The 13236-nt window shown below is 34.0% G+C and overlaps 1 protein-coding gene across 1 annotated transcript in view; it reads right to left on the bottom strand.

Annotated features, from left to right (window-relative positions):
* Positions 1-13236, bottom strand: part of PRMT3 (protein arginine methyltransferase 3) — a 141207-nt gene that overhangs the window by 111928 nt on the left and 16043 nt on the right. The window contains exons 6-7 of the mRNA XM_074275636.1: positions 7442-7601; positions 5951-6095 (exon numbers count right to left, since the gene is read on the bottom strand). Coding sequence (XP_074131737.1) covers positions 5951-6095; positions 7442-7601 — 305 coding nt within the window. The remainder of the gene's footprint in view (positions 1-5950; positions 6096-7441; positions 7602-13236) is intronic.

Genomic DNA, 13236 nt, shown 5'->3' with positions numbered 1-13236 from the left:
AAATCATGGACCTCTGAAGTAGTAATTAATCACTAAAAGATAGGGTCCAGATGTTTCAATAGCTGATTTATGGACAGAGACAAAACACAAGGTCGTTTATATGATTTAGCTAAAGATACATTAAAGTGATAAGGCATAGAGAGGCAGTGATCTGTTTCAGTGGAGGACATACTCATATTTATAAAATCACAGATCTATTTGAGTATCTAAGCATTCTCTACACTCATTTATTTTTCAATAGGCATTTATTAAACACCTTCTAACTTCTGGAAATAAAAAGTCAAAAATGAAATAGTCCCTCTCCTCAGGGAGTTTACATTCTGTTAAGAGAAACAATACATAAATTGATGCAAAATACACAGAAAGTAAATATAAAGTGATTTTGGTGGCAAGTGTTCCAGTCACTAGGAAGAAAGGGAACAGAACAAGATTAATGCAGAAAGGGATTCTTGAGCCATGATCTCTGGACTATAAAAGTAACAAGAAAAATCATACCAGAGGACTGGTGAATGTTGTGCCAATTTTCAAAACAGGGAAAATGAGAAGTGGTATTCAAGCCATGAATTGCGAACTTGACTCTAAATGACAAAATGATATGATGCATTATTTAAAAGATGGGTTTGTTTGTTGTTTTTGTTTGTTTGCTTATTTGTTTTTTAAGAATACTTAGAAATGAAAAGCTATATTATATAGCAGCAGTCACCAAAACCATTTGGTATTGGCTAAGAAATAGACCAGTGGATCAGTGGAACAGATTAGATACAAAGGACAAAAAAGGGTACATCTATAACGATCTAATCTTTGACAAACCCAAAGATACCAACATTAGGGACAAAAATTCATTATTCGGAAAAAACTGTTGGGAAAACTGGAAATTAATATGGCAGAAATTAGATATGGATCCACACTTAACACCATATACCAAGATAAGATCAAAATGGGCCCATGATTTAGGCATAAAGAATGAGATAATAAATAGATTAGAGAAACAGAAAATAGTCTACCTCTCAGACCTGTGGAGGAGGAAGGAATTTATGACCAGAGGAGAACTAGAAATCATTATTAATCACAAAATAGAAGATTTTGATTCCATCAAACTAAAAAGTTTCTGTACAAACAATACTAATGCAAACAAGATTAGAAGGGAAGTAACAAATTTGGGAAAATAGTTTTAAAGTTAAAGGTTCTGACAAAGGTCTCATTTCCAAAATATATAGAGAACTGACCCTGATTTATAGGAGACCAAACCATTCTCCAATTGATAAATGGTCAAAGGATATGAACAGACAATTCTCAGATGATGAAATTGAAACTATTTCCACTCATATGAAAGAGTGTTCCAAATCACTATTGATCAGAATGCAAATTAAGACAACTCTGAGATACCACTACACACCTGTCAGATTGGCTTAGATGACAGGAACAAATAATGATGAATGTTGGAGGGGATGTGGGAAAACTGGGACACTGATGCATTGTTGGTGGAGTTGTGAAAGAATCCAGCCATTCTGGAGAGCAACTTGGAACTATGCCCAAAAAGTTATCAAACTGTGCATACCCCAAAGGTATGCATTGCTGTTATTGGGCTTATATCCCAAAGAAATACTAAAGAGCGGAAAGGGACCTGTATGTGCCAAAATGTTTGTGGCAGCTCTTTTTGTAGTAGCAAGAAACTGGAAGATGAATGGATGTCCATCAACTGGATAATGGTTGGGTAAATTATGGTATATGAAGGTTATGGAACATTATTGCTCTGTAAGAAATGACCAGCAGGAGGAATACAAAGAGGCTTGGAGAGACTTACATCAACTGATGCTGAGTGAAATGAATAGAACCAGAAGATCGTTGTACACTTCAATGCTGTATGAAGAGGTATTCTGATGGAAGTGGAAATCTTCAACATAAAGAAGATCCAACTCACTTCCAGTTGATCAATGATGGACAGAAATAACTACACCCAGAGAAGGAACACTGGGAAGTGAATGTAAATTGTTAGCACTACTGTCTATCTACCCAGGTTACTTACACCTTCGGAAGCTAATACTTAATGTGCAACAAGAAAATGGTATTTACACACATATATTGTATCTGGGTTATATTGTAACATATGTAAAATGTATGGGATTGCCTGTCATCAAGGGAAGGGTGTGGAGGGAGGGGGGTGATAATTTGGAAAAATGAATACAAGGGATAATATTATAAAAAAAAAGAAAAAAGAATGCTTAGAAATGAAAGGTGCAATTACTCATGGCTAGCATATCTGTATCAATAACAGATCATGCAAGATGAGTCTCACTACCTTTTTGATTGGGATATAAAACTGGTAGATGGCTATATAGCATAACTAGATCTCCAAAAAGCACATCTAACAGATTCTTTCATGCTATCCATGTGGACAAGATGAAGAAATGTGGATTAGATCAGAAATGCCAAATATGCAACTAGATTGAAATGAAGTGTAATTAGAAATACTTAACAAAATAAAAAATACAATGGAACATAAATGTTAATAATGTGGTTTTCTAAGTCAATAGGTAATCTTCAGGGATCCTGATATATGGCTTTTGTGGTCCTTGCTTTTATGTGAGTTTGATATCACTAGGTTAGATAATACTACAGATGAAGTTAAGAGTTGGTAACTGATGAGATCTTAAGAAGAGTTATTAATTGTGTCAATAATAATTTAGAAGATCTATAATAGTAGCAATTTGTCATTCTATATTGTTTAGCAATTTTTAAATGATTTTGATGAAAATATACTTTCTATAAATATATAGCAATAATTTTTAATAATATAATATTTAATAATTTAAAAATAATAAAAATAATAAAAATAAAACTTTCTACAAATAATAACTATGTAGATGCCACAAGCTAGGAGAGTTTACATGTAGAATTATAGACACATGTTCGAAAAAGATTCTCAACCAATTAGAATAATGAAGTACAGCTAAGATCAAAATGAACAGGACAAATCTAAAAGCTTATAAATGGATTAAAAATATCTCAAATGTATAATATGTGGGAGGAAGCTGGAGTAAGCTTCATGGGAGTCAAGTCTGCCACAGAAGATAAAAAGTTATTATGATCAGAGGAAACAAAAATGAGAGAATTGGAACATCAAAGAAAAAAAGTAATAGTTCCAATGTACTCTGCTCTCATCAGACTACAATAGATAGTAAGGAAGTATATTAGCAACGCAACATATCCAGATATGGATAAGAAGGGTGGTAAAGGTGCTGCAGATAATATTATGTGAGGACAGGTGAAAAAAATTAGAGGAGTCTGATATAACGGAGGAGTAGAAGGAGAGAAAGGGAAAAGAAAAAGACTGCTACAGAATAGTCTAAGACAACTGACAGGAAACTACAAAAGTGTTAAATCCCAAAAGGCAAAACTAGAAACACTGAGTTTAAGTCACAAAGGGACAGAAGGAAAATCTTCCTAACAAGAGGTGTCTTAAACTTCTTTGGGAGGTAGCATGCTTTTTGTCCCTGGAAGTCTTCAAGGAGAAGCTGGATGATCCCTTACAAACATGCTGTATAATGCTGTTTTTATTCAAGCACAGATTTCAAATTTACATTACCTCTAGAACTCTTCCAAAATTATGACTCCTTAATTGCATGTTCCCTAAGGTCAAGAACTCAGTATAGTTGGATCTATGCATTCTGGGAACCTAATGCAGGGTCGTATACACAGTAAGAATTTGATAAATATTTAACTGAGGCCCAAAGAAAAGTTCAATGTCTTAGAAACATATCCTCACTGTAGCTCAGTTTCTTCAGCAGAATCATCACCCAGATCCTGTCTCCTATGCACAGCTGTGTCCCCTGGTTTATGACTTCTTTTCCTCTCATCTCCTCTGATCTCATCAGTTTCCAATGATTAAGGTATTATTATCTTTATGCTAATGATTCCCAAATCTACATATCTGATTTTCATATTTCCAAATGCCAGCTAAATATTATTTCCATCAGGATATCTAATAGACATCTCAAACTCAATGTGCTCACAACAGAACTCATCTTTCCCCTCAAACCATGTGATATTTTCAACTTTCCAATTTATGTCAAGAGCACTATCATTCCTCCAGTCACCCAAGTTTGCAACCCAAGAGTCTTTTCACATTTCCTTAACTCCCATATCCAACTGGCTGCCAACTCTTGTTAATTAGACTTCCACAACATCTACTCTACCAGTCGGTCTCCTTTCTTTAACTCACACAGTCACTACCCCTCCAGATCCATATCATCATCCACAGCCTGGACTAGAGCACTAATCTCCTTATGCTCACTCTGTATTCAGCTTCTTCCATCTTAATCCATCCTTCACATAGCTGCCAAAGTGATATTGTGCATCACAGGTCTAACCAAGTCACTGCTCTATTCAAGAAGCTTCAGTGACTCCCCATTAAATGAAATAAAAATAAATAAAATATAAACTACTCTGGCATGCAAGTAGGCAGTGTTTATTTTGTGTGTCCAAGGTGTGGTACAGTACTTAGACAACATTAGGCACTTAATAAATGTTTGCTAAATGATTATTAAAGTCCTTTACAAGACAGTTCCAGCAGATCATTTCAAAGTGATGAAACAATTTTCCTGGAAACCTGTACTCCAGCCAAATAAGCCAACTTGGTGAATCTTTGCATCTCCACCTTTGTGTCCTGACACTGCTAAGCCTAAACTTTAAATGCCTTCCCTCCTCATCTGATCTCTTAGAAATCCTCACTTTCTTTAAAGTTCCATTCAATGGCAATTTCCTTCAATGTACTTTCCTGATTTCTGACCATGTGCTTTCTTTTACTGGCATATAGTTTGACTTAAAACATGTTATATTTATTTAGTTTTATTTTTCCCAGGAAAATGTAAATTCCTTGAGGATAGGTACTGTCTCATTTTAGTATTTGTATCCCCACTTCCAAACATAATGTATAGAGCTTTAATAAATTCTTATTGACTAAAATTAAATATAAAGTGGAATCATTGGATAGTTAATCATAGTGAAACCATTTTATCCCTAACACATCCCATTTTAATATAACAGTAGAAATGCTTGCCTTAAGACACCTAATACAAAAAATCACATTTTCTCATGAATTATCAGTTCCAAAGTTGTGATAAGAAAAAATTCATAAAAATGACATAGAACTCACTAAAATGATTTATTGATTCTAAGAACCCAAAATTCTGAAACCCAAATCTTCTGATTTGGGGAAGCCAAATAAAATAATCCTTTAAGACAGACTTGGAATAGAAGTATTATAACAAAAAATAATAATAATAATTAAGATAACATCTAAATTTCACACAGGAAAAGATCTAAAAATCTTAACATTCTTTACATTAAAACCCCTTTGTATTACATTTGCTGGGAATTTGCAATTAAAAGCAAGGTTTTTGCATTTTAAAAAAGCAACAGGATCACATTTTGACAAAATAGCTATGCAACAAGAGATATGTCCAGAAATTTAGACATTAAAATTAAGAACACTAATTAATGTAGTACAAAAATGAAGTTGACCCAGACTTCAAATAGCTGACTGGAAAATTTATACAACTCTGCAATACTATGTAATTGAAATTTGGTGCAAAAGAATTATTTTAATCCATTAAATAAACTAGTGTAACTATTTAGAATTATTTTTCTTTTTTAAACCTAAGGTAAACCACACAAATTAATTACTGTTTGAGAGAACTAATATTAACACCTTTTCTCCTTAAAATTTACTTTTCAAAGAAAAAAATTAATTACAAAATAATTTTAAGGACATTATTGCTGTTGAAATTACAAACTCCTTTTATTTTTTGGCATTTTTATCCCAAAACAAGCTGTCAAGTATCTTAGGGGTTAAAAATGCAGCTATACTAAAGCACATTTATAGAGATGAGCCTGCATCATTCCATTCTTTCACCAACACAGATTTGACGCAGTTTTGTTCCCTTCTAACCTTTAGCATCTCTTCGTGTATCCCATAATGCCCATATGAGCTGAAATAAACACCATCCTCATCCTCATTAAGGTCTGCAATGGTAGTGGTGGATGACGAGTTGGTTCTGACATCTGCGTTCATCACGAAATCCTGTGCAAACTGTCTGTAATCAATTTGAAACATACCCTTGAGACAGGTTTACTGGACCATGGACAAGGGAAAAGGGTTGGGAAGTGGGTGGAAGTGGGTGGAGTGAGGAGTGCACCAAGCCTAGACTAGAGCAAAAATCAGTCTTACACATTTGAAACCCCCCTCTACCCCTTCTTATCTCAGAAGTAGGAAGGAACACATTAAACTGTTTTTTTGAGAATCAGTATACACAGTTCTCCAAATAACAAAGTAAAAAAGCACAACTGCAGTCTGCAGGCTCTTTACTGACTTTTCAACTTAATGACTCACCCTCCTACTTCTTTCCTACATTTGTATAATTAAATGAGGTCTATTTCTCCTATGGAAAGATATTAAATAGCATCATTCTAAAATTCAATCAAACCAAGTTATTTTCCTGGACAACATTTTTTAAAGAGGAGCTAAGGCTAAAAAGGGGAAGGCTGGACACAAGATGAGACCAAATAACTATTTTTCTTTGCAGATATACTAACATAAGACCACAAGCCACAATTACAAAAATGCAGTTTTTCATAGAATTTCACATAGACAAAGGTACTATGTGTAAAATATGAGATTAAAAAGTATCTAATATCTAGTAAGCTAGAAATGTTGAAAAACACTGAATAACAATCCACTTGAGGAAAAAAAAGGAGCAAGGAATTTGCCTAGATTCAACCCGGATTAAATTACTAATTATTCATTTTACATAACTTAATTTTTATTTTTGCAAAGTGAAAAAAAAAACTATGCATAATTTTATAAGTGGTGGGAATTAGAATTGAAAGTATACTTTCAATAAATAATATCCAATATGCTAAATAATTGGCCCGTAAATTAGCTCAAAAAGCCCTGAACTGGAGTTTATCCCCATACCACTGTAATATTCATGTAACATATTTTGAATTTTGCTTTTCTATTCAAATTTCTGTTTCTCAGAAACTAGCTTCTTTGCTCTGGTCTTTTCCATCAGAGATAAAGTAGGTATATGCAGTATTCTTCAATTCCTGTCTCTCCTTTTTTATAAACACTCCGTGTAAAGTTTCATTTTGATACATGGATAAAAACTCACACCCATATTCACAATGTCTTCAATCTTGCTAGAATTAGCCTCAATGTTACAAACCAGATGGGTCCTTCTCATTTAGATCCCAGAAGGTAGAGAAACTTCTCTCTTGACATTTATGTAATTCTGTATTTAACAATTATAATAATAATATATAAATTATATATAATAATGAGAGCTAAGAAAAATTGATTTCTAAAGTGCCTTGTGGGTCTAAAATTTTATGTTTCCATTATAAATAATTAAGAACAACTTTTCATTATTAATTAAATTACTTCATTCTCTGTAGGTCTTCCCGGGCTCTAGCTAACGCTGCTTCAGCAGCCTGTGCTCTGGCTTCCATGTGCTTCAACCGTTCGATAACAGACGTGTTGTCACTGAGTCCATTAGGATACGAGAATGGGACTGTCACTGGTTCGTAAAGGTCTTCTACATCTAAAGAAATACATGAACAACTTTAGATCATCTCATCTAAATTGGTTATTAACTAACATGTATATAGAGTATCTATTATGACCCCAACATTAACCATATTAAAGACATTAATACAGATATTTAATTAGCAAATTAACTAAATAGTGTATATATCAACAGCTAAACTCTGTCTTAAATGTTTAAACATTTAAATTTTTAAAAAATTACTCTGTCCTTCCTACTACCTCCTCATCCCAATTGGGAAAATTAAACAAAAAAAACCCTCTATATACATACATATCTTTATACTCTGGCAAAACATATTCCTACATTAGTCAAATATTTTTAGTTTAAAAATATAGGTCTCTACATTTTAAATTCATCATCTGTTAAGAGAAGAATAGTGTTTCACCTTTATTCTGCATTCACGTTTTACTATTGTGCTGCTGAGAATTCTAAAGTCTTTCAAAGTTGTTTATAATATTATCACTGTATAAAATTGTTCTAATTCTGTTCATGAAACTGTATACATGTAGCAGACTGGCGTTTTCATACTTCACTTGTTCACTACTGCAGCTACAAACTGCAGTTGCATAGACAGCTTTATTATATTTTGCCATTAAGTCTAGAAACAATGAGTTTTCAATGAAATTAATACAGTAATAACAACACTGCACTAGAAAGCCAAAAGGCAGGTTTCAATTTCGGTTCTGATACCTGCTAAGGCAAATCTCATATCATTTTCATCTCTTTAAGAGTTCTAGTTCTTTTATCTGAAGCTTAAGGAGGATTAGATCACACAATCAGAAAATCTATTCCAGCTCTAAAAATATAGAATTGACAGTTCTTTAAATCTCAAGGAAAAACTCTATAAAATCTGATTCTTTTTTTACTCATGCAAAACTTTTTCACAAATATTATAAAAACAATTCTCCAAACAGAATTTAATAAAGTTATAAAGTTCCACTCAATTTATATCATTAATTTCTCAACTAATGTTTAAAAAAATTCTTCAAATAAAAGAATATGCATACTACATATTCCTCTTTCTTTTGATCTAAAATTCAATTTATACTAGTGTGATGTTTCCATATAACTTTTATAATTGGAATCAATATAGGAACATCAGTCACTGAATATTGTTCAGTTTTTAGCTATGTTTTATGGCTGCTCCACCTTCCAAACTGGACCATAAAAGATCATGCTTAGTAGATGCTAAGTCACTTAGCTCAGTGTTCCTGAGACAATGCATCCTAGTCTTCCCTCTAATTATTTTTACTCTTCCTTCAAAAGAATTGCAACTTTCTCACTCCTTCCTCTAAGAATCATAATCAAATCACCACTATCAACTATCATTATCTTAGGAAAGGGGATAGTTAATAATAGTTAATAATAATCTTATTAACTTGCAAGACTATAATTAAGTTTTCTTGTCTTTACTTCCTTTTATTTTTTGTCTGTCTCTCATTAAAATATATGCTCCTTGAGGGCATGAATTTGCTTTTATGTCTGTATTCCCAGTGTTTAAGTAAAGTAGTTGACACATAATAAGTGCTTAAAAGGTATTTTTCATACATTTGTTCAATTAGTTACATTGTTCATTTTACATTCTCCTTTCATATTTTTTGAAGCTCCAAGGTTTAAGTAGACTATAGCTAAACAACAACAACAAAACTTATTCTCACTTCAAGCTACAATTTAAGATAAATACTAAATACTGGTAATATCAGTACCAGAAAAATACCTGATAAGAAAATTAGGGTTTTAAAATTTGATAGAGAATATTTGACTATAAATTTAATAGTCACCTAAAGACTCAGGATTGCAGAATTTCTTTGTCCCCTGAATTTATCAATTTGATGAAATTCATAGTGAAAACCTCCTATCAGAATTCAGAGAGACAGTGGAAGAAAATAAGAACTTCAGCTCTGTTTCATCACATTCAAGTTCCTGACTAGGGCAGCTAAGCAATGAAAGGTCAATCTGTCCCAATGCTTAAGTGGTAGGGCTAAAAAGACCATCTTACAATCTTAAAAACAAAAACAAAAAAAAAAAAACAGGTTCTCTTGGTCTTATCAATGATATAGTTGGTAGAGTAACAAGAATGAAAGCCTCAACTCTAAAATATACTCCAACAATATTTATCTTTGAAGAGGAATAAAAAGAATAATAGTATCCTAAATATTAAAGAATACTTGTATTTTTAGTATCTATCATACATCATATATCATTATGAAGTACCCAGGTGAGAGAAAAACAGGGCAGCCAAAATAATGAAAATTTAAGAGCATTTATTGCTAGCTAGGGACGGAACCCTACCAGAACTGGGGAGTTGGCAAATGAGTGGTCTCAGGGCCACATATTTATAGAAAGAAGAGAGAGATATCAAAATGTTTCTTGATACATTTGTCATAATAAAGGAATTTCTATTCTAAACAGGAGGCAAAAAAAAGTTATCACTCTAAAGGGGTCATTCTCAGGCAGCAGCAAGGAGTATTTCTTTAAGTTTATCAGGTTGTCAAGGACTCAGGTTTCTCAGGACAGCACATCTGGGGGGTGTAAGAATACCATCTGCCTTAGGGAATGAAGAACTAATAATAAACTTCTAACTACAAAGATTCAAGATTATGTTTCTCACTATCCCATTTGGGGTGCTTTTCTGCTTCATTACTACCACTGCCACAAATTCAGCATGTTTATGTTAGCATAGCCATTGCACTCAAAAAAAAAATTACATCAAAAGTTCAGTAATATTGAAGATATTGAACAATTTGAAAAGACTTGTGTATCTCCTATTACTAGAATCACATTTTTTATCCTATTGTGCTGTGTGAAATGGTCTTCTACTCACAATAAAACTTTTACTCATCTGTGAGACCTTCTTCCTCATAATTCTAGCCTTCCATGATCATTCCCTCTACTCCTCTTAATACTTAAACATCTATTTTGAAAATATAATTAGGAAGATAGGCCAGTTTAGCTGCAGAAAATGGCCAACTACTGCCAGTATTCTTAACAAGAATACCAATTTCTGACACACCATGACAGCATGAAAGCCTGAACATTTCAGTAGATGGTTCTATTCTGGTAGATAAGCTGTGTGCTATGGAAGGAAGAGGAAATGAGAGAACAGAGTGAAGACACTGTAGCACACCAGTTCAGTTCTAAGACTGATTACTTCTACAGATTTCCCTGTGCCCTGGATGATGTAAACTACGTATGCTCTTACCAAGTACATTCTCTGCCCAAGTTCTTAAGCAAAGGGTCAATCAACAATGGCTCTGAAATGCAAATTAAGACAACTCTGAGGTATCATTACACACCTGTCAGATTGGCTAAGATGACAAGAACAAATAATGATGAATGTTGGAGGGGCTGTGGGAAAACTGGGACACTGATGCATTGTTGGTGGAGTTGTGAAAGAATCCAACCATTCTGGAGAGCAATTTGGAACTATGCCCAAAAAGTTATCAAAATGTGCATACCCTTTGACCCAGCCATACTACTACTGGGCTTATATCCCAAGGAACTACTAAAGAAGGGAAAGGGACCTGTATGTGCCAAAATGTTTGTGGCAGCCCTTTTCATAGTGGCTAGAAGCTGGAAGATGAATGGATGCCCATCAATTGGAGAATGGTTGGGTAAACTATGGTATATGAATGTTATGGAATATTATTGTACTATAAGAAATGACCAACAGGAGAAATACAGAGAGGCTTGGAGAGACTTACATCAACTGATGCTGAGTGAAACGAGCAGAACCAGAAGATCATTATACACTTCAACAATGATACTGTACGAGGATGTATGCTGATGGAAGTGGATTTCTTCAACATAGAGAAGAGCTAATCCAATTCCAATTGATTAATGATGGACAGAACCAGCTACATCCAGAAAAGGAACACTGGGAAATGAATGTAAACTGTTATTTTTACCTTCTGAATCCAAGTCTTCCTGTGCAACAAAAAATTCGGTTCTACACACATATATTGTATCTAGAATATACTGTAATATATTTAACATATATAAGACTGCTTGCCATCTGGTGGAGGGGTTTGGGGGAGGAAGGGAAAAAATCTGAATAGAAGTAAGTGCAAGGGATAATGTTGTAAAAAAATTACCCATGCATATGTACTGTCAAAAAAAATGCTATAATTATAAAATAAAATTAAAATTAAAAAAAAAAAGAAACAGAAATAAAAATTAAAAACAAAAACAAAAAAAAAAAAAACAAAACCAATGGCTCTGGTGATGTACAAGTTCAGCAACAGCTGCCATCTTCTACCTTATTTCCTAGTTTTTTAAGGGGTGCCTCAGCCAAAACCATTAAGGTCTAAGCCGTCAATGGGTTTGGTCACTTGTGGCACATAGTACACATTACTTTATATGTATTTTTAGTATATGAAAGGACTCCCCAGTTAGCCAGTTAAGTCATTTGAGGGCAGAGGCCACATCCTCCACCACTCTAGTTCTGACTACATACCAAATGTTATGCTAACAATACAAAAAGAAAAAGAAGGCAGCCCTTGACTTCATGGGGCTCAAACCAAAATTGGAAAAGATAACACTTGTAGGAAAACACATCTGCAGGGGGCTGCAAGGACCAGGAATATTAAGAATGAATCTGCCCCACAAAGGAGAGGACCTCCATCCTTGGGAAGGGTGAAGCAGAGCTAGGAGTTGGAGCAAGAAATTCTAATTCCTCTTTCACCGGACAGCCATTCAAATACCTAAAGATAATTAACATGTCTTCCTTAAGTCGTCTCTTCTCCAAGATAAGATGTTCAATTCCTTTCACCATTGCTTGTGTGATCTGGTCTCAAAGCCCCTCTCTCTAGCTGCCCTTCTGGGTGACTCTCCAACTATGCTACTCAATGTCCATCCTAAAATTCAAAACTCAGCTCAGAGCACAAGAATGCTAATGGGTTCTGACTGGGACAAAATACAGTGGGAACACTGACCTCTCAAGCTCTCTAGATTACCCCTTCTAGTATGAGAAGGTAATAACTTTTTTTTAAGTTAACTTTGTTTACACACATTCCCAGAGCAAGTACAATCAATTCACTAAGAATTAGTCGCAGATCTTTTTCCCCAGAAAAAGTTTTTTAGAGCCACAGTTGTCTAATTCTATACTTTTTAATTCAAGTTCTTCATATTTATCTCTATTAATTTCATCCAAATTTATGTGAACCCTCATTGTAGCTCATCTAAGTATTTTGAGGTCCTGACTCTGCTGTTCAATATATTAACTAACTATTCCTCTCAGATTTGTGTTATCTGCCAATCTGATAAGAATTCTATGTCTTCATCTAAATGATTCATAAAAATATTAAAGAGAACTGGGCTAAGAAGAGATCTCTGAGACATGACTATAAAAGATATCCACCCATTTATAATCAGTTATGAATCCAAATCTTGTCAGGTAGATAGTGCTCATGATGTTTTCAAGATCTTAGATCAAAAGCTGGAGGAGAGTCTAAGGGTTTGTTTAAGTGACTTAACCATGGTCATACATGTTAAAGATTAATGAGGTAAAGGTGAAACCAAGTAATGTAGCGTGCTGTTGTCTCCAGAAGCTGCCGATCACTCTCTGGGAAGAGATCTGCTGTGTCAACTCAAATCTCTCAGACAGATTCTTCTTCCTGTAGAGAACCGT

Source organism: Sminthopsis crassicaudata, chromosome 6 (genome assembly GCF_048593235.1).
Source record: "Sminthopsis crassicaudata isolate SCR6 chromosome 6, ASM4859323v1, whole genome shotgun sequence".
In the NCBI taxonomy this organism is placed as follows: domain Eukaryota; kingdom Metazoa; phylum Chordata; class Mammalia; order Dasyuromorphia; family Dasyuridae; genus Sminthopsis; species Sminthopsis crassicaudata.
This window is presented reverse-complemented; position numbering and strand designations above follow the sequence as displayed.